General features: G+C 39.7%; 1 protein-coding gene across 1 annotated transcript in view; it reads right to left on the reverse strand.

Moving 5' to 3' along the window:
* Nucleotides 1–23,106, reverse strand: part of PARN (poly(A)-specific ribonuclease) — a 1,015,251-nt gene that overhangs the window by 916,088 nt on the left and 76,057 nt on the right. Inside the window, exon 3 of the mRNA XM_044088915.1 lies at nt 12,816–12,895. Coding sequence (XP_043944850.1) covers nt 12,816–12,895 — 80 coding nt within the window. The remainder of the gene's footprint in view (nt 1–12,815; nt 12,896–23,106) is intronic.

A 23,106-nucleotide genomic window follows, 5' to 3' on the forward strand; every position in this document is an offset into this window, starting at 1 on the left:
TCACTTTAAATGCAGATTGTAATTGATGCATTTGCTTTATGATAGTGTACTTTTCTACTACAGACATTTTTCCAATTTATTCTTACATAATGTGTAACCGAATTTAATAAATGGCTTTATCATCCTATATTTATTGCGCCAATTTCTCAGTACATATGTCATCCCCCCCCCCCGATATCCCTTCATAGGCAATGCTTGCTAGAAGGTTTCATAAATTGCCCCTCAGTGATTTACCCTACAACTCAGTAGTACTTTCTTTGCCAGCAAGGTATGGTTGGCTCTCATCTCTCAGACAAGTGACAAAGTATTTCCAAGTTCATGCAGGCCAAATTTTCCTTAGCTGCATTTACTTGCTTATGGCTAATGTGACTTATCTACATTTACCAAGAGGCTATTAAGGGGCTTTCCTTTTCCTGCTTTGAGAAACTGGTGTCACACTGTAGCTGCCTCTTACCACATACTGTTCTGACTTGCCTTTAAAGACAAATACCATTAGATGTGACGTGTGCTGGCAAGTTGGCAGTGTGAAGTGGGTGCCTCATTTTTTACATTTTGGATTGAAGGCAAAGCCATCAATTCTTACACCAATCCCACCACTGCTTATGATTATGCAACCTAAACTGGCTTGAACTCCCCAACTATCTCACCTTTATCCAACTACAGCTCACAAACTCATTCATAATCCATCCATGTGCCCTGCTCTATTCTTCTATACTTACTTTATACCATCCTAACCGACCACTCCAATCCAACAACCAACTACTCGTAAATGTTAAAAAATCCAGCCTTTGGCTGGCCAGATGCTTTACTCCTTTACCATCGCAAAATTTTGGCACACCCTCCCCCAATCCACCCACTCAGTATCCCTCCCAATCCACCCACTCAGTATCCCTCCAAGACATCTCTGAAACACCTCTCCTCATCTTAGCTGTGCACATGTGCCAACACCACATCTCATATAACCTAACTTCAACCATCACAACTATTCTCAACCCCACTCTACTACTCTGGCATCTTCCTTTCACCTCCATCTGTCTTTTTACTTACTCTGCCTTTCCATCCTGACCACTTCCCTCTTCTAACCCTCATTGTTTTACCATTGATCCCTCATTGTTTTACCATTGATCCCTCCTGTCTACTTCCTTCTCTTCCTAACCCTTACAGACCTACCAGTGAACCAGGAAAGACATTTAGGTACTCTCGCAGCCTACCTTAATATCATACCACCACTTATATCTGCAACAATATCTGCAGACTTTGCAGAGTCCAGGAACAGGACTTGTATAGCCTATTGCTCAGCTATTACACCTCCTAAAATGTGTGAAATGTTTAACTACCCAGTCTCCAATTAATTCCTATATCTGCTTTGCACCCACTGCATGAAGTGTCCTACATAAATTTTGCTAGCTGAAAACTACTCGTATGGAATGTTCTCATGTATATACTCTGTACTGCTTGTAGAATATCGCTAATTTGAGAATGATTACTTAAGTATTGTTGTACAAGCTGCCAATAATATGTACCAAATGTCTTTATTAATGTAAATTCTGTATTGTATGTGAAATGTCTTGTATGTGCAGCTTTTCTCCCCAGGACTCCACTGAAAGTGAGCACTTCTGGTCAAGCTGGAGCATACCGGTAAACAAATGCAAATAAATAAAACATGTAGCTTCTCCATAGTCTTTGCTTGACCCGGCCCTGCTTCAGTGTTCCCTTCTAGCTTTTAGGTTTCAGTCAGCTTGTTGACTGCAGCACTACACATGTGCAGGCCAAGTTAATCTTGCTGACAGGAGGTTCTGGCCAACATCACTACCCTACAACCCCCTACACATATTGTTAGTTAAGTAACAGAGACATGCTGCCCAGTTTAAATCGCTTCTATTCCTATCTTTTAAAGGAGCATACATTTAAGTTTTCCCACCAACCTGCATCTTGCATTTAGAACTCATTTATCCAATGCTGAACAGTAAGTTAGTCAGTCTCCAACAAAACATTTCCAACTCCTCATACTTCCGATTTCACCAAGCAAGAAGAAAACTGCACCCCACTTTCTCATTTAAATGAAATTTCTCACAGCAGTAACCACCAACAAATGAATCTCACAAATTGCTATTAAGGAATGGTGGCTCAACTTTGTTTCCAAGCTTATTGTTTTTTTAATCTAAAGTGGATTATCAGCATTGCTCATCTAATAAAGTTTGAAAACTTATTAGCACACAAAAAGCCCGTTTTGGTCAGCTGTGCGAGTTCTAGAGACTGCACCCAACCCAAAGGTATTTTGCATCACATAAGCAGTCAGCCATCTTTGTCTTGGGACTTGGAAACAAAGCATTTGGATTACATTTTGCATCCACGGAAGTACATTTAAACTGCATTTAAAATATTCAACTGATCTTACCATTTAAATCAGCACTTTTCCTGGTATGCTTTTAAACTTGGAGGCTTTTGAGCTGCCACCCTACTGCGTATCTAGCCTTGGATGCTCTTCCCCATCTCATCTTCTGTACACCTAGCACTAAAAGTTTTTCCTAGTCTCGTCTCTGCTCATCTTATGGGGTACTGACAGACTAAACTGGAAAGGCCCTCCCCTTAGATTGATACTGTGCTTTGAAATTGCCTTAAAAGTGTGCATTTCTTATTGTTGGCATGTTTGCCTTTGAATCACCTTGTAATTACTTGTAGCTAGTTGTTTGATTTGCTTATGGTACCTTTTCACTTTTGGCCAACTCGTGTGTGTCCCCCCCCCCCATAAGCTGCGGTGGTGCAGCAGTAGCGTTGTTGCCTCACAGCAAAAGGTTCTCCCGTTCGATTCTCAGCTGGAGCGCCTTCTGTGTGGATTCTGCATGTCCTCCCCGCGGTCGAGTGGCATTTGAAAAACATGCATGAATGGGCGTGCCTTCGTTGAAGGTTGGGCATCGGGCTGGCATCTCGGCACCATAAAAATAGACTGCCAATCATTAGCGGACCGGAGTTCTGCTGTGGTGACCCATAACCGGAAAAAGCCGAAAGAAAAACAAACATTAAGACTAGGACTGCAATTCTAAGGACAGTAGAAAGGCAGTCTGGTCCGAGTTGGAAAACAGATGAGGAGGCTTAAGTGAGAATTTTACTTCTCAGTGGGCTTTTCAGCTGGTTTAGTCACTTTTCTTTGAGTCTATAAATTCCACTGTTCATCTCACAGTGGCATTTAGCAGCGGCTAGTAGAGTGAGAGGCCGAGAACTTGGAAACTAAATTTTCCCTATAAAATGTCCCCTGTAACTTTACCCAGTACTTAGCTGCTCAGCGTGTTTGCCTACGAAGAGCACTACAACATGGCTTCAGTTATACAAAGCCTATTTGTAGTTTCTACCCTCACACCACCCAAGTCAGCCTGGTGTACTATCCCTTCGTAGCTCACCTGAGAGAGAGACCTGACACCATGGATGGGCACTTTCTCAATTTCTCAGCCAGCAGCCTTAGTCTCAGGATGCCAGTACTTATGTAGGAACAGTCTCATATTCAGATAACCAACTAATCTTTAGAGAAATGGATAGAGTATGTGAGAAAAATAATTACACAATGCCACTGGAGACCAGGCTCTTGCACAAAAGTGCTCAAAATAAGCAGTTTGTCGACAACCTAAGCATTACATCACACCCACCACACAGTACTGACATGACACATGGATCAACACATGCAGAGGCACTTAAAAGCAACCTTCCTAAATCCTGAAGACCTCCTAGTCATTAGTTCTACAGAAAGGATCTTCAGCAGCCCTGAAAGCACTCCACTAGAACACCCAAAACAACACAACACATAAAGCCACATCCTTTGCAGCTCCCAACTACAAAGCTAATAAAGCAAACAGACATATTATCCAAAATTTTAATCATAGAATACTCCATTATGAGACATACAAATGTCTTGCTCATCAGGCTGACCGGGGTGTCTGTTTATCGAGGGCCAGGATCCACCAGATCTCACATGCACTCAGTTCAATAGACCATAAATACCAGTATGTCATAATCCTAGTACAAGTGTGTAAATGACCTGAGAAATATCTCCCTGGACTATATGAAGACAGACAATATGGAGCCCTCAGACTGGGTCCCTAGGCTGGCATGTACCTAGCATGCAGCATCATTATACCTTCACCAAGCATTATGCCACAAGATAAACAAAACTGGATTTCAACAACTGGCTTAGATTCCAGTGTCATTCCAAGGAAGTACAATATTTGCCAGCATGTGAAGATATGATCAAAAGACCACATTGCTATGCCAAGGATGGCCTGCACCTGTCCCCTATAGGCTTACAAATATTTGTTAAAACACTATCCTCCCCATAATGCTTTTTAGGCAACAACAAACTGACAAAACATCCAATGTAGCAAAACCAACTCAAGGGAATCTAAAAGTGTTGCTGCTCAAGGTCATGAGCCTTCACTCTGTAGGCTCCCCTCACCCTAGAAAATGTGGACATCTGTACAGTTAGAGACACTGTTTAAAGCCACATAGAGCATCCCAGCAACGCAAGGCTACAATGCCTTCCACATATTTTGGCCAGCTACTGCACAGGGAGGGACCAAAGATGGAAGTGTTTCACTCTAGAACAAATCACCTCAAGACTAGTCAAACAGGATGACACACTTGAGCTTCTCCATCTCCAGATTTCCACAGGCAAACTTCCATCTCATATCCTTGTAATCACCCTCTATTGACCCAAGTAACCCATAACTAGTACCTGAACTTACTGGAGGGTAATCTCCATTCAACCAAATACCATATTCATGGGAGATTTCAACTACCCCACTATAAACTGGGATACTTACACAACCCCAGACTTACAGGCCCAGAGATTCCTGTATTTTGTAAACAGGAACCTTGGCCCAGATAGTCCATACACCCACTAGGGGTGCAAGCATACTCAACCTGGTGTTCAAACATGAGAGAACACTCTGCCCCCACCAGGGTTATCTCCATTCAACCAAATACCATATTCATGGGAGATTTCAACTACCCCACTATAAACTGGGATACTTACACAACCCCAGACTTACAGGCCCAGAGATTCCTGTATTTTGTAAACAGGAACCTTGGCCCAGATAGTCCATACACCCACTAGGGGTGCAAGCATACTCAACCTGGTGTTCAAACATGAGAGAACACTCCGCCCCCACCAGCACTACCAAATGAAGTGTCCTTTCTGGTAAGGTCAGACCACAGAGTTGTCTCCTTCATAGAAATCAGTTCTGTGACCCTGGCTAACGCTATAACATTTGACAACTATTCTAAGGCAAACCTCCCACTACTAAGTGATAATCTGTCAAAATTTCACTCCATCCAAAACCCGGAGAACATAACTGTCCATGCAGAAGTGGTCATAATAACCCTGTACAATCATGTCAGTAAATACTTACAAGCTACTGTGCCTACTACAAATAAGCTCAGATCTAACTGAAAAATCAAACCACCTTGGTGGAATCCAACCAAACAGACTGTACAAAAAATGAGGAAAAAAAAAGGCGTAGCCAAGCTAAAGCAGTACTACGTCCAGCATGATAAAAACTTTATCAATCTAAAACAATTGATAAAGCAGACTACTACAGCAGAATTTAAGGTAAAGATAGCCTCCAATACAAAGGCCAACCACAAGGCTTTCCTTAGCCATGTCCACAACCACAAAGGCAGCACAGAGCAGTGCTGAAAAGATTATAAATGCAGCTCACCTGCGCAGAGCCAGAAAATGTAGCAAATCTGCTGTCCAACAAATTCATCTGTAATTTTGCCCCACTCTACCCCCACAAAATAACATCCACAGCATATCACTAGTGAGTAGACCCTAGATGTGCTCTCAGAGAGAGACCCGACACCATGGATGGGCACTTTCTCAATTTCTCAGCCAACAGCTCAGTCTCAGCAGTTATATGCCTGTTTTAGTTGTCCTTCCTGTAAGATGATACTGTCTCAGGGGGGGGGGTGGATTCTGCGACTGCTCCTAGTTTGCTTTTAATGGCCAAGATAACAAACATGACCCATCATGACCAGAGGGGTCTCTTGTTTAGCCATAGCCTCCAAACAGGGTTTGGGCCATGCAAATTGAGAAATGTTATGTTCATCCCTCTGCACAAAGGTGAGGGATTCAATAGACCCTAGAAACTAGAGACCCATAAGTCTGACTAGTCTCATGTGCTAAGCCACAGAAAGGATAGTCATGGAAATGATTAGGGACACAGGAAACCTTCAAAAACACTGTATCCAACCCAGTTTGGTTTTATTAAGGGCAGATCCTGCCCATTCAATCTGGTGGACTTCTTTTAGAAGGTCATCAAGGCAATGGATAAAGGCAAAACGGTGCATACCATTTACTTTGACCTGGCTAAGGCATTGGATACAATAGCCTGCTTGGGCATTGTAAAACTCATGGATATAGGCATAAAACCCTCTATGTTACACAGTGGATAGCCAGCTGGCTCTCAGATAGGACCAAGGAAGTTAGGATAGGCGAGACCATCGCCACAGAGAGGCCCATCACTAATGGAGTGTCTAGGGACTTTTGCTGGGTCTGCTTCTTTTTTGGCATCTACTTCTCATAGACTTCAAGGCAAATGTCAAGGGCCTCTGGCTGAACAAACTTGCAGATGACTGCAAACTAGGAGCAGTCACGGAATCCACCCCCCCCCCCCCCGAGACACTATCATCTTACAAGGACGACAACTAAAACAGGTATATAACTGGTGCCAAAGCCATGAATTAAAATTCGGGTGTATAAACAGTACCCTATCGTAAGTCACTCAACCTAGGAAATTAGCTCATCGATAGCACCCCTCCCCCCAAGAGTTTAATCAGTAGTCAGGGATTTGGGTACACATGTATACAGTAACCTGGCTTTTATCTAACGGGTATCTATGTTCCTCAACTTATAAGCAAGGGTACGGCATCTCTGTTCAACTTTCAGTTAAAAGTATAGTGGCAAATTAAATTGCCCCAAATTGCTGTATTGCAACTCTAATGCTAGGTAGCCACACTGAACTATTTCTTGCCACAGTTTACATTCCACTTTATCAATACTAAAAATGTGGTACAAAAAAATTAGTAGGGCCAAAAGCATACGGTTTGTCACCACAAATTATTAGCTTAACTGGAGCTTCTCTATGAAAAGCAACTCAAGAGTATTGCCTTTATTTAATTTGTTACAACTAGCCAATGAAGCCACCTGCCCAAATACAGGATCCACACACACCATCCTCTCACTGAAGCAATAGCTAATTTTCTAAGCAAACTTAAGGCACTAAATACCCTACCAAATTGTCTTCAGTGACCACTGTCCTAGCCTATCAGTCTTTTAAAACAACCGCATTGTCACCTACAAGCAATTTACTACTTAGTCCCTAATAACTTTTCAGGAGTTGCACCTTTTTACAGTTCTTATTACCCATTTTACCCCTTTTGTACAGTCTATAAAATACTTTCATGTATTAAAGACAAGCTTATTCACTCATCTAAATGAACGAGTAAAGGCAATCACGTACCATGGACTTCTGCTAATCCAAGGTCAAATTTTAGAAAAACAAAACAGAGCCTGGACTGAATGGGAAAAAAGATGAGCAATTCAAATATCTATTTCTTCTGCCAAAAAATCAAACATACCATTATATTTTCTAGCTAGGCTGAAGCAACAAACAAGAACTGTACTTCACAACTTGAGAATACAAAAAAAAAAAAAATTATATATATATATATATATATATATATATATATATATATATATATATATATATAAAATCTATCTTGGTTCAAGCAAGCTCTGTCATGTCACAAACCAAGACCAGTAAAACTCAAACCATCCAAATCAGTATATAACCTCAATTCACTGCTACAGCCCACACCCCTGTTCTCTTTACCCGATGTGGTAATTTCTTCTATATTGTTAGGTAAAGTCTGGTCTTTTTTTGTTTTTTCTAAACTATAATTCCCCCCACCCAAAAAACACACCTAAAAGCAGCTAACTATATTTTCAATCCCCATTTTCACCATCTGCACTCTGAAAATTAACAAAACTAACTTCTCTTTCAAGATGCTTAGCACACATTTACAACTTATCTGTAACTATTGGGATAACACCCCCCCCCATCTCAAACATGTTTTGACAATTTCTACCAAAGTTATCCTGATTCGGTTTAGCTTTAGAAGACAGACATTGGCTAAAAAGGCACTCTGGTGGAGGACAAGGTTTTAGCAAATATTTGGAAGCTTTTGGGGTGGGATGTGAAAGAGGTGCAGGCCATTCTTGGCAAATCAGTAGCTGCCCTCACCTCTACTTAACATGCTCTCCAGCATGTAGGTCAACAACCAACCCAAAGTTTCTATCAACTAGAGGAGATCTTCTACTTTCTTGGTTAACCATTTAAAAAAAAAAAACAATTCTATAATAATTACTCATTAGTGCATTCTTTAGTATTTAAAAAAAAAAAAATGCTCTTGCATTACGTTCTGCTTAATCCTGATTTTCTTTCCAATGTGAAATTTAAACCAAGTTTCTTTCTTACTTTGGTACAGTGCAGCTGTACATTTTTATTTATATTTGTTGACCGGGAGTGTCCGACTGGATATAGACCCATTTTTAGCAGAGGCCCGGGGAGAAAAGCTCCACAGTTAATATACAGTCAGTAGTTACATTGGATTTACATAGCAATTAACAATTTGATCAACATAGCAATTAACAATTACAAACATAGTTACAGATGAAGAACATAATACATTAGTAGACAACTAGAATCTTTATAATCTGCGAAGTACATAACAGACATTAACAACTGTTACATTAAGAGGTGCTTGCTGTATAATAAGTAGTTAGGCTTATGAGCATCCGAGCTTGCTATAATCAAGGTAGTTAGTGGGGTGGAAAGAAAGGTAGTGGGTGAGGGAGAGTTGCAAGGGCATAGCCAGCATGTTTTTAGGTGCGCTTTTAATAACGTTTTGAAGTGGGTGCATGAAGGTACAGAGGTAATTGTGGGTGGGAAGGAGTTCCATAATTTAGCTATGGCGTAAGAGAATAGTGCTTCTCCAGCAGAGTTATTGGCTTTAGTGACCTTAAGTGATTTTTGCTGCTGGATCTTAGTGGTCTGGTGGTGCAATAGGGTTTGAGTAGATTCTGGAGGGATGGGACTTTTAGTGGATGGTTTACTAGTTTGTGGATGAGTGTGAGTTGATACCATTGTAGGACGTGAGGGAGTTCAAGCCAGCCCAGTTCAGCAAGTGAGATACAGTGGTGACTACGGTAGGATGCCCCTGTGGCAAATTTGGCGATTTTGTTGTAGCAGGTCTCTAGCTTGTTTAGATTGCATTGCCTTAGGTTGATATATATATTGGAGAGGCATAAAGTAGGGTGGAGATAAGATGGGAATTTGCTACTGAAATCTTTGTTGTTTTGGTGAGAAGTTGCTCATTTCTGTATAATGCTCCTAGTTTTTTTGTGGACTTTTTTTTATGGTGATGGATATGTGAATGCCAAATTTTAGTTTATTGTCCATTTCCACTCCTAGCAGTTTGGTGTGTTCTGTTGGGTGTATAGTGGTGTTGTCTTTTGCTGTAATGTTAAAGTGGGAGTTGTTTTGAGTATGTTTGGTGGGTTGGAAGATGAGTAGTTTAGTTTTGTTTGTGTTGAGTATTAATTGGGCATTGGATAACAAAGTTTCAACAGAGGAAAAGGCTTCCTGTGTGACTTTCTGCAGTTTGGGTAGGGACTGGGCTGAGCAGATGATGGTTGAGTCATCTGCGTATTGTATAAGTATGCCATGTTTGGTGGCAGAGGCTAGACTATTGGTGAAAATAAAGAGTAGGGGTCCAAGGATGGATCCTTGGAGAACCCCTGTAGAGACAGGTAGTTGGGGAGAGGAGTCATTCTGCCATAACAACGGATTGTTGGCGGTCAGAAAGGTTACTCTGAAACCAGTTGGTGACGGATTGAAAGAAGGATAGGTTATTGAGGACAAAGATGAGTTTGTTTGTGTGGGACCATATCAAACGCTTTAGATAGGTCTAGGAATGTAGCAGAGGAGAGATCGCCATTGTTTTTATGCTGAAGGATAGTGTTAGTAAAGGAGAGCAAGGCAGTGGTGGTGCTATGGTTTGGTCGCAAACCATGCGTAGTACTGGAAAGGAGGTTGTTAGTAAGGAGGTAGTCTGAGACCTGAGAGTGACTGCATCTCTCTAGTATTTTGAAGAGTGGAGAGAGAATAGCTATGAGGTGGTAATTGGTTAGTTCTGTGGGGGGGACACCTTTGTGGAGGGGAATTATATGTGATACTTTCCATAGTGTGGGACTGTAACTTTCTGACAGAGATTGGTTAATCAAGATGGATACTGGGTAGGCCAGAGCATCAGCTGCGATTTGTAGGTATTCACTTGGGAGGTTGTCTGCTGCTAATTTGGTGGGCTTAAGTTTAGTTAAGAGTTTTTTTATGTTGGCAGTAGGAACAGGAAAAAAAAAAAAAGAGAAGACAGTGGGGAGATTACTAGTAGAATGTGTGGGTTGGAGTGGAGGGGGGCTGTGTTGTCTAGCTAGTGATAGTATGGTTTGTGTGAAGTGTGTGTTGAATGAGGTAGCAATATTTTCTGAGGACTGAGGGATGATAGGAGGAGGGGTACTGACTTTACCTGGGTGGCGGATGGAGTCTATGGAGGACCAAAATTGTTTGGGGTTGTGTTGGAAGGAGTCTAGGGCAGACTGGTAGTATTGGAATTTGTCCTGTTTTATTAGCTTTTTGACTCCAATGCGTAGTTCTAGGAATTTCTGTCTAGTTGAGGGGGCTTTGGTTTTGTGCCAGTGCTCTCCGGCTTTATCCCCGTTTTTCATTTCTGACTTGGTGGTTTTCTGTAGCCATGGGGAGGATTGTGCTTTGGTTCTGGACATTCTTATGGGGGCGTGGTAATTAAGGATGCTCAGGAAGGTAGTATTAAAAAAATTCAACTGCGTCATCAAGACAGAGGTACTTTAGAGGATGCCAGTTACATTCTTTGAGGGATATGATGAATGTGAGTGGGTTAAAGTTTAGTTTTTTTATGTATTTGATGGTAGATGACAGGTTTAGCTTGGTATAGGTGTTTTTTTTGCGTAGGAATGTTGTGGAGTGATTACTGAGGCTATCCGATGAGCAGCCTGTTATATATGACTGGGGGCTCTTACTGACTAGTATCCAATCCAGGGTAGTGTGCTTGTTGGAGTTTTATTTATCTTGGTTGGTGACTGGACTAGTTGTGTGAAGCCATGAAGGTTTAGATGATGGGTTGGATGGCTACCAGAACAGGATTGCCAGTCAATACTGAAATCACCTAAAATTACAGTTTCTTGGGGGAGATGGTGGGTAGACCAGCTGAGGACGTTTTGGCCAGGTGGAAGTAGCATCCAATTATGTTGATAGTTTTATTTTGAGGTTGGTATATATTATTTCTTCATTGCCTATTTGTGGAGCTGATGATTTTAAGATATGGAATGTTTAGATGCTGTTTAATTATAGCTACACTGCCTCCTTTCTAGCCAGTCTACTCTTAGTATGCCATAACCGGTAGGGAGGATTTGCTCACTGGTAATGTGAGGTTTTAGCCAGGTTTCTTTCAGGATGACTATATCTGGCGAGTACAAGTCTATGATGGCATGGACTTCATGGACCTTGTTGGTTATACTTCTAATATTTAGGCTTAGTAGAAGGAAGTCACTTGGCTTTCTATTGGCTGTGATTTGGGAGAAGTTGTGGTTTCTAGTCCGATTATGAGGAGTGGGGTTGGAAATGGTAGGGCCAGGGTTGGGGTGGATGTCTCCACTTAGGACTAGTTTTGATATGCATGAGGTTATTAGTTCTCAGGTTTTGAATGTAATAGTTTATTAGGGAAACTTTATGATTGTGCTCTGTCGGTAATAGGTATGGTGGGAGGGTTACTATGTTAAGTTGTAGGGATGCTTTTTGTTTGAGTAATACAGTTGATAGAATATGTGGGGGGTGCATAGGAATGGTTCTTGAGTTGGTGGGAGGGGAGCTGAGTGAGAGTGAAACACGAGTGGTGCTGTGAGTAGTAGTACAGTGGTAGTGGTTGAGTGGGGGAATGATGGAGTTTTGGTAGGATGCAAGATATGCAAGGAGAGTGCATGCAGTGAGCATAGGTATGGTATGCTTATACATGTTCGCTGAGGAGGAGTGATAGTAGTGGAAAGATGGAGGAGGTAGTGTTGGGTTTAGTGCCGTGGTTGGCTGTTGGAAAGATGGGAGGGGTTTGTGTGTGTAATAAAGGTAGGACCACTGGGGGGTGGGAGGTAATTGGGGGCAGGGTCAGGATCGAAGCAGGCAGAGACCCTGTTAGCTGCATCTTATGAGGGGGCTGGAAACAATCAGGTAAAAGAGTAAACTGATAAAAGAAGATACTAAAGATGTACTATACTCAGCCACAACACAAAATTGTTACCACTTCCTCCCAGTTTCAGTACTATGGAAATAGATTTCCTAAAACATCTACCTAAATTCCCATTTCAGTCTGTCCCAACAAACATCTACATAACATTTCCCCTCAGTTCCCCTACAAATCATACTCATCCCAAAGTATTAAACTTTCATTGAGCATCGTGGTCTTTTACCTCAGTCTGGAGAAAAACAAAAAAAAAAAAAAATTCTGGAGAGGGTGTGTGCCCTACAGATGCCCATCCTGACCCAAAAAATGTTTAAAGGGCAAAATTACATTTCCGTTCACCATTTACTTTCATACTCCGAATGAAAAATTTTGTTGACATATAGCCAGCATCTTTAGCATACTGGTAAGCCCACCAAGTTTTTTTTTTTTTTTACCTTTCTAAGTTTCTGATACCTTTCTTCTGGTGTATCGAGACCATTTGTTAGTGTACAGACAGGTGGTCCATCACTGATTCCTACAAAAAAAATAAATAAAATTCATTATACATTTTAAATGCTCCAAACGATGGTAGCATCAAAGAACTGTGCCAGACACTACATGTATAAAATATATACAAAAAATCTAGGCAGTTAAATAATAAGGCTAACAGTACACTTTTAAACAACAGTATTAAGTTTATTCTGCATTTGCTCATAGTAGTATCCAAACACAGGCCTTTTAATCCTTATAACATCACCACTACAGTAAAATAAACAGATCACATCAGTTGGCAGCTATGATGATCTAAGATTAGAAGCAATATCTTTCACATAAAGGAAAGGAAGAAACATTGACACTGACTAGCTTATGCTGGTATGGGGTTGTTCAAGTGAAGTTACAGTACCCAAAGTTTAGGAAACCACCTGGCAACCAGAAAGATTAAGCCATATGTGACAGCCTTCCTTTCTGTGAAGTGGGCTGCAGGATGGCAAGGAGGATATCAACATGTCAGCACTTAAGTATTATTCTGCTCTGTGTCACTGTACACAACAGACTGCATCTAAAATTACCAGTTAAGCAAAAAAAAAAAAAAAAAGTTATCCAAGATTTTCCATCAGCCACGAGACATTGTTCCCTTTATTTCACCCCTAACACACTTTATGGAGCTCAGCAAAGAAATTACAAACTTGTCAAAGGGACCAGAAATTGCAAACTATTATACCATGACCCCCCCATTAATATTCCAAAACGTGCACGCTGATTGGCCAGCGTGCACATTGTAAATCAAGTTATACTAATGGAAAAGGTCCGTCGGACTTTTCCATTAGTATAACTGTTTTAAACATTGTCTCGCTATGTTAAATGGGTTTAACATGCGAGACAGTTTAAAATAAGCAACGGAGATCTCCGTTGCTTATTTTAGCTATCTCTATGCTAAACCCATTTAACATAGCGAGACAGGTTTTAAAAAGCAACGGAGAAAGCAAGATCTCGTTGCTTTTCACTGTAGCTATGTTAAATGGGTTTAACATAGCAGACAGTTAAAATAAGCAACGGACATCTCCGTTGCTTATTTTAAAGGTTCTCGCCATGTTAAACCCATTTAACATAGCAACAGTAAAAAAAGCAGCGGAGATCTTGCTTTCTCCGTTGCTTTTGCACAGCTCTGATGGACTCGCGAGGCGCCGCAGTACATCAGAACTGCTGCGGATGCCAGACATCTGCGGAAGGGCAGCAAACAGGCATTATACTATGCCATTATTTAAGAAAAGTAATAGTTTCTTTTCTTAAATAATGTCATGGCATAATAGCAATAACCCACTTCTGGGTGTAATGCTGTATTCACGGTTGGCTTTGTTTGGTCCCGAGGGCGAAGCCCTCGGGACCAAACCACACCAACCGTGGGTAAATCCAGCATTACCCACACCCAGGCGTGGGTTATCGCTATAATAACTGCTGCACCAATAACAAAAAATGAAGTGTACATTTCGCAAACTGTCAAATTATTTTCACTACTGGAAAAAAATCATGCTTTACAAAACCACCTTTTAGCAGTTTCTGGACAGTGTCCTACACTCTCACACTGGCAGCATCCTATCAATGGCTCAAGTTTTCCCATTTCTGTCTACCATGTGTAAGCATGCCTTCATATGCTACTAGGAGACATACTATTACAGTACAGGCTTGAAGGTCCCAAAGTAAAACACAGTGCTCCCACAAGGTGCTGCTCTTGCAACAAGCCACAACAATCATTTCTCCCAGACTGGTCGAAACAGCAGTGCCTCTTACTCCTATCCTTTCGGGACACCATTAAAACCTGAAGATAGAGCGTGTTAAATTTGATTGATGTGATACTTTACTTTTAATATACAAAGGTTGCCTTTGTTACCACGGTTTTCTACTAGCCTTTGTCTTAAGTATTCCCTCACTCCTTGAAAAAAAGAACTTAACTATATATATATATATATATATATATATATATATATATATATATATATATATATATATATATATATCTATATTTAAAAAAAAAACCCACACCTTTCCCACTTATTTATGTAGAAATTCGACCAATTTCTAACCCCCCTTTTTTCCACTACATATCCGAACCTTTTTTGATCAAAATATGCATGACTATTGCATACAAGACTGAAAATATAGGCAACTCTTGTTAATTTCACAAATAAACACTCATATTTTTAATACTTCCCCATTATATCCACACTTCAAAATACCCCCCCCCCCACAACACACACCTCTCCCATTATAGCAGAGGTCAAAAATAAAATTGCATTACATTTTTATTTTGCTATACCCAATTCTCTTCCCTGCATTTTTCTACTTAATATCTTACTTCAGACTCCTCCACGTCATTTTCAATCATTTCCAAATTACTTTGTTATATTTAATTATTACTAAGTTATATTTTAAGCTAAAGTGCCTTTCTTCCTCCAAATCATTTAACTCTGTCAACCTCTCATCACAAAACTTATTTTAGTTTAATCTACTATTAGGAAGTCATCCTTGACAGTTACATGGTACAGTTACATGGTACTAAATAGATTAAATCAAAACTAACAAATCTTCCAAGAAACAGTAGCCCATCTAACCCTTCACCAAACAAGTCATTCAAAGGCAAAGCAAAAAACTACATACACATTTACTCAAGACATGCACTCCCCTCAGCAGGCTGCAAAAAATGTACAAAATGGAAAAATCTGACAGAGCTTCCCTCACAGGGTGGGCAAACCAAAGCATAATGAAGGCATTTACAAGACTTGTTCCCAGAATAATTTTGACATCACAGGCATACCTCTGAACAATCCCTATTTGGGGGAACATTCCTATTTTCTGGCATGACGTAGGGTGTCCCTATTTTTGGAGTTGTGTCCTTACTTTCAAGCTGGATTTAGCCCTTCACACAATTTTATGAATCCCCCTCATCACGTCATTTTTCAGGCTGAAGAAAAATATATGGCAACTCCCTTTTTCTTAAGGGGAAAATAAATTACCTTGTCAAGTAAATTTTGTGACACAGTTCATTAAAGTCAATAGATTTTACACTGCCGCTGATATAAACGTGCTCATACACCACCCTTTTGAATAAATGTGCTCATCATACACTGCTCCTTTAAATAAACATACCTATATATTTTTTTTCTGTCATTTTTGTCAATCTGATTTTTAAACACCGAGTAGCAGCTCTTCCTTCTTCCAATAGGAATTTGGGATATGTGTAATTTGGTATTCAAATTTTATGTCAATTAAAAGTCCAGATTTTTAGTTGGATGTTACTACCTTTCATGGGCCTGTGCGTCTCTTTTCAATGGCTGCAGGTTCAGAGACTTGCCTGGAGACTGCACACATGTATGTGCTGCTTACTAAAGTGCAAAACACTTTTGAAATGCTATCAACATGCACTGAGCATTTTAGACAACCCTTATAATAAAATGCACCATAGTCAAAGTTGGGCAACAAAATGCCCATGACTTCTGCAACATTAGATTAAAGGGATCGATAGCTGCAGTATTGCACAACATCCAAGATAAGAGAACATGCAAGACTTTGAGTGTCTGATCACAGTTATCTGTATACTGACTCAAACTAAAGTTGGCCTCCTAACACCCCACCATTTTTTTTTTGTGAAAACTAAGCAAAGCTAATTGGGATCATTATATATGCAACAGGTTCTGCTGTAGTTATGGGCATCTGTAAAGTCTAGTACCCTAAAGCAAAACAGGAACATAAGACATTTTTAAAAGTATTACAATACATTGCAAGAAAGGGCTTATAGAGTAAGTTCATGATAAGACACTAAAATGTCCAAAGTCCTTCTAAACCACTGCTCTGGCCACTTGATGCCCTCCCCCATATCTACTACTGCATCTATGTTTTATGTTCATGACTCACTCTTCCACTTCTCTATTCATATTTCTTTTATCATGTACCAGTCCATAACCCCCATAAGCCTCTTTTTTTCCAGTTTCATAGATATGCCAAAATTGCTAAATCTTATGACCATTCAAATCTTGCTAGTACTATTCCCCATGTCAAGCCCCCTTTTTCTTTCCTCAAATGTTTTATTTTCAATTAAAATAACATTTACATAATATTTTTTAAATATCATGTAACAAATATATACAATATTTACAAAAGTCTGGCTTTCAATTACATACACTGTATGTTATTAAATATAGAATTAACAGATCAGTTATCCGAGATACAATATTGATTATTGCAGAGTGTCCAACAAAGATATAACTTTCTTCCAAGGATTATTTACCAGTGGCCTGGGATAGATTCATAGTCCTTTGATTTTTATTTCCATCAATGCAGTTGTCTTCAGTAAAGTGTAGAATTCTTCCAAAGTCGGGGGTGTATTTGAATTCCACCTTCTGGTTCTGCATTTCCTAGATATAGCAAGTATCGTCCATAACAAAATACATATTTGTCTTATCCAGGTAGGGACCTTCATTTACATTTAGTATTATCAATATTTTAGTTAACCCAGCCACTGGGGATGCACAAGCCAGTGCATTTCTTTGTGCCGGTCCCAGGCCCGGATAATGGGGAGGGTTGTGTCAGAAAGGGCATCTGGCATAAAAATTCTGCCACATAACTTATGGCGTGAAAATTTCATATTTCCATACCGGATCGGTCAAGGCCCGGGTTAACAACGACTGCCACCAGTACTGTTAGCCAACAGGGTGCTGGCGGAAATTGGGCTACTGTTGGCCGAAGGAGAAGAGGAGGGTGAAGGCATGCCCAAAGGCAGGAAGAGAGGAGGAAGGTTAGGAGTGTAGCAGTGAGGGTAGGAACTTTGAATGTTGGCAGTATGACTGGTATAAGAAGAGAGCTAGCTGATATGATGGAGAGAAGGAAGGTTGATGTATTGTGCGTGCAAGAGACCAGATGGAAGGGAAGTAAGGCCAGATGTTTAGAAAACGGGTCTAAATTGTTCCATCATGGTGTGGATGGCAGGAGAAATGGGGTAGGGGTTATATTAAAGGAACAATATGCCAAGAGTGTTTTAGACATGAAGAGAGTGTCTGACAGTGATGTTTATGAAGCTCGAAATTGATGTTGTAATGATGAATGTTGCTAGTGCATATGCTCCACAAGTTGGGTGTGCGATGGATGAGAAAGAGAAATTTTGGAGCGAGTTGGATGAAGTTGTGGCGAGTGTACCCAAAGGAGAGAGACTAGTGACTGGAGCGGACTTTAATGGGCATGTCGGTGAAGTGAACAGAGGGGATGAGGAAGTGATGGGTAGGTATGGTGTTAAGGAGAGGAATGCAGAAGGTCAGATGATTGTGGATTTTGCAAAAAGGATGGACATGGCTGTGGTGAACACATATTTTAAGAAGAGGGAGGAGCATAGGGTGACGTACAAGAGTGGAGGAAGATGCACACAGGTGGATTATATCCTATGTAGGAGGGCCAGTCTGAAGGAGATTGGAGACTGTGAAATGGTGGCAGAGGAAAGTGTAGTTAAGCAGCATAGAATGGTGGTCTGTAGGATGATGCTGGTGATCAAGAAGAGGAGGAGTGCGAAAGTAGTGCCAAGGATTAAATGGTGGAAGTTAAAAAAGTGCGACTGTGAAGTGGAGTTTAGGGAAGAGTTGACAGGCAGTGCAGAGCTACCGAATAGCTGGGTAAGTACAGTAGAACTATTAAGGGAGACTGCTAGAAAGGTGCTTGGTGTGACATCTGGACAGAGGAAGGAGGACAAGGAGACCTGGTGGTGGAATGAGGAAGTACAGGAGAGTATACAGAGGAAGAGGCTGGCGAAGAAGAAGTGGGATTGTCAAAGAGATTAAGATAGTAGACATGAGTATAAGGAGATGAGGCGCATCGCAAAGACAGAGGTAGCGAAAGCTAAGGATAAGGCATATGGAGAGTTGTATGAGAGACTGGACACTAAAGAGGGAGAAAAGGACCTGTACCGATTGGCTAGACAGAGGGACAGAGCTGGGAAAGATGTGCAGCAAGTAAGGGTGATAAAGGATAATGAGGGAAAGGTACCCACAAGAGAGGAGAGTGTGTTGAGTAGATGGAAAGAGTACTTTGAGGGGATGATGAATGAAGAGAATGAGAGAGAGAGAGAGAGAGAGAGAGAGAGAAGGTTGAATGATGTGGGGATAGTGAATCAGGAAGTGAAACAGATTAGCAAGGAGGAAGTGAGAGAGAGAGAGAGAGAGAAGGTTGAATGATGTGGGGATAGTGAATCAGGAAGTGAAACAGATTAGCAAGGAGGAAGTAAGGACAGCTATGAAGAGGATGAAGAATGGAAAGGCTGTTGGGCCAGATGACATCCCAATGGAAGCATGGAGGTGCTTAGGAGAAATGGCAGTGGAATTTTTAACTAGATTGTTTAATGAAATTTTGGAAAGTCAGAGGATGCCTGAGGAGTGGAGAAAGTGTTTTGGTTCCTATCTTTAAGAATAAGGGTGATGTGCAGAGCTGCAGTAACTACAGAGGGATAAAATTGATCAGTCACAGCTTGAAGTTATGAGAGAGAGTAGTAGAAACTAGGTTAAGAAGGGAGGTGATGATTAGTGACCAGCAGTATGGTTTCATGCCAGGAAAGAGCACTACAGATGCGATGTTTGCTCTAAGAGTGTTATTGGAGAAATACATAGGTCAGAAGGAGTTGCATTGTGTCTTTGTAGGCTTGGAGAAAGCATATGACAGGGTGCCTAGAGAAGAGTTGTGGTATTGTATGAGGAAGTCGGGAGTGGCAGAGAAGTATGTAAGAGTGGTACAGGATATGTACGAGGGTAGTGGGACAGTGGTGAGGACTGCAGTGGGAGTGACGGATCCATTTAAGGTGGAGGTGGGATTACATTAAGGATCAGCTCTGAGTACTTTCTTATTTGCAGTGGTGATGGACAGGTTGACAGATGAGATCAGACAGGAGGCCCCGTGGACTATGAGGTTTACAGATGACATTGTGATCTGTAGTGAGAGTAGGAATCAGGTTGAGGAGACTCTGGAGAGGTGGAGATATGCTCTAGAGAGCAGAGGAATGAAGATCAGCAGGGCTAAGACAGAATATATGTGTGTAAATGAGAGGGAGGGTAGAGGAATGGTGAGGATGCAGGGAGTAGAGTTGGTAAAGGTGGACGAGTTTAAGTACTTGGGATCAACAGTTCAAAGTAATGGTGAATTTGGAAGAGAGGTGAAGAAGAGAGAGTACAGGCAGGATGGAATGGGTGGAGAAGAGTGTCAGGAGTGATTTGTGACAGACGGGTACCAGTAAGAGTGAAAGGGAAGGTCTACAAGACAGTAGTGAGACCAGCTATGTTATATGGGTTGGAGACAGTGGCACTGACAAAAAGGCAGGAGTCAGAGCTGGATGTGACAGAGTTAAAGATGTTAAGATTTGCACTCGGTGCGACTAGGATGGATAGGATTAGGAATCAGTATATTAAGAGGGTCAGCTCATGTTGGACAGTTTGGAGACAAAGCAAGAGAGACGAGATTGCATTGGTTTGGACATGTGCTGAGAAGGGATGCTGGGTATATTGGGAAAAGGATGCTAAGGATGGAGCTGCCAGGTAAGAGGAAAAGAGGAAGGCCTAAGATAAGGTTTATGGACGTGGCGAGAGAGGACATGCAGGTGGTTGGTTGACACAGCAAGATGCAGAGGATAGGAAGAAATGGAAAGAGATGTGGTGACCCCTAACGGGAAAAGCCGAAAGATGATGATAATGATGATCAATATTTCAGTTAAGGGAAAGGATTCATTACATAAAGCTTGTAAAAATGATTGATTCCATTCCAATACGATTTAATTTTATTACATTCATAAAAATATGAATAGAGTCTGCTTTATTTGTCTTTACACACCTCCAGCAAAAAACATTTTTAGTAGTACTGACCTTTTTAATTCTATCTGGTGTTAAAAATGCTCTACATAAGTATTTCCAGTTAAATATTTTCCAGTATTGTATGTTAGAGGTGTAATTAATGGATTGTAAGATGTTACTTTTAAATTCTGTTGACTGCAATGACTGACCTTTTGTTAAGAACTGCCAGTATGATGGTTTGGGAATTGTTTTATATGTTATTAACTCTTTATATAGATTTGAAATAGAATTTTTCTTTTCACAACTATTATATATAAAATTCATACAGAAAACTTATTAGATTTGGAATATCTTTAAATGAGGAATTACTAATTAATCTGCATAAATCTTGAGTGTACATTAGAATGCTTTGTAAGGTTAACCAGTCCTGTGTTGGAATATTGTAAGCAGATTTTATCATATTTATATCTAAACACTGAAACCAGCATAAGAATCCATTTTGTTCCCAGGAGGTTATTGTTTCCCTATATATTTTGTGAGGAAAGTTCTTGGTGATGGCAAATGGGGTTAAAAGGTCAAACCAAAGTTTTAAATCTATGTTTGCATTGACAAGTTTCTTAAAGGAATTGATTTAATGATTAATCAGTGTAGTTTTAGAATGTTTTGTTATATTATATTGTATTGTATACTTATGCATAGTATGTACCAGGGTTTGTTTGATTTGTCACAATTAAAACTTTAACAGATTAAATTAATTGGTTAATATAGCCATTGTTAATTCTTTCCAGTTGGCAAAATAATTTGGGTTTATCCAGTCTATTGTAGTTTTAAGCACATATGTTTTTATATATGTTTCTATTTCTGGGAAGTTCAATCCTCCTCATTTCCAGGGTCTAATGTGATGAGTTAGAGCTACTCTATTCTTTTTGGGATACCATAAAAAATTTATTAAACATGAGTTTATTTCTTTAAGGATGCATCTTTCAGGAATTAATTGTACTGCTAATGCTACATATAGTATTTTTGGCAATAACACCATTTTTATTAATTGCAATCTGTCTTCAAAAGTTACAATTTTGCTCCACTTTTCTAAATATATTTTTATTTCAACAAAGTTTTTATAATTTACTAATATTGTTTTGTTTATATTTTTGCATAACACTATTCCGAAATAACTTGGCACAAGTTGGTTTTCCTATGATGGATTTATATGTAATTTCTAGGACTTTTTTCTTATTTAAAAATAGAGATTTTGATCTATTAAAGTGTAGACCTGAAATCTTATAAAATTTCTCCATTACTTCTTCTAGCTCTCCTAATGACTCTCTGGAGTTTGATAGGGTTAATAAAATATCATCAGCAAAAGGCTAAAATATGTACTGGTCATGGACTTCTATTCCTTTTATTCTTGGATTACTGCATATTATTTCTGCAAGTATTTCTATAGCCAATGCAAATAAAATAGGAGAAAGGGGGCATCCTTATTTAGTACCTTTTGTTATATGGATAGATTCTGAGGTGAAAGGACTTAATTTAATGTAGGCCAAGTTATTAATATATATGTTGTTTAGTAATAAGATGAAGGGAAGAGGAAATTCAAATAATGCTAAAGTTTTAAATGGATATTCCCAGTTGAGGGAATCAAATACTTTTTCTATGTCTAATCCGATTACAAGTGTTTCTCTATCTTCTTTAATTTATATAATCTATAAGAGTAAGTATCCTTTTAATATTATCATGTGTGCCTGTTATATAAAAATCCAGTTTGATCATTATTGTCTTTGAAAGTGGGATTTTCATTCCGTTAGCTAGGATTGACATGAATATTTTGTAATCATTATTCAGTAATGATATAGGTCTGTATGAGGTGCAAAGGTCTGATGGTTTATCTTTTAGAATTGGTGTTGAGAAAATATTCCCACAAGGGTGGTATTTCTACTTTTGACTGGACTTCTAGCAAAGTTTTATGACAAAGGGAGATTACTGTTGAAGGGAAGAGTTTGTAAATTTCCATAATTATACCATCTATCCCTGGAGCTTTGTTAGATTTACTTTATTTTATCTTGTCAACAATTTCTTTTTAGGATATAGGTTTTTGTAGGTCTAGTTTTAAGTTTTCGGGATTTTTTTTTTATACTGATAATGTCTGTATCCAAGTTTATTTGGTTGGTATCTAAATCTTCTTTTTTGAAGTGTTACATATAATGGAACTGAAATGCTTCAAGGATGTCTCCTATATCGGATACTTTTTTCCCTTTTTTTTCATGATATAGACTACTGTTATTTGCTTTAGATTGTATTTTAATTCTTGTAGATAAGTTATGTAGATATCTGTGGGAGGTGGCTAATGAGTTTATTTTTAATTTTTCCAAGGCTAGACAAGTTTTGTGTGCTAGAATTTCATTTTATTTATTTAATTCCTCTATTTCTTTTT

This window comes from Protopterus annectens, chromosome 12.part0, assembly GCF_019279795.1.
Source record: "Protopterus annectens isolate FY-2018-M chromosome 12.part0, PAN1.0, whole genome shotgun sequence".
In the NCBI taxonomy this organism is placed as follows: domain Eukaryota; kingdom Metazoa; phylum Chordata; order Ceratodontiformes; family Protopteridae; genus Protopterus; species Protopterus annectens.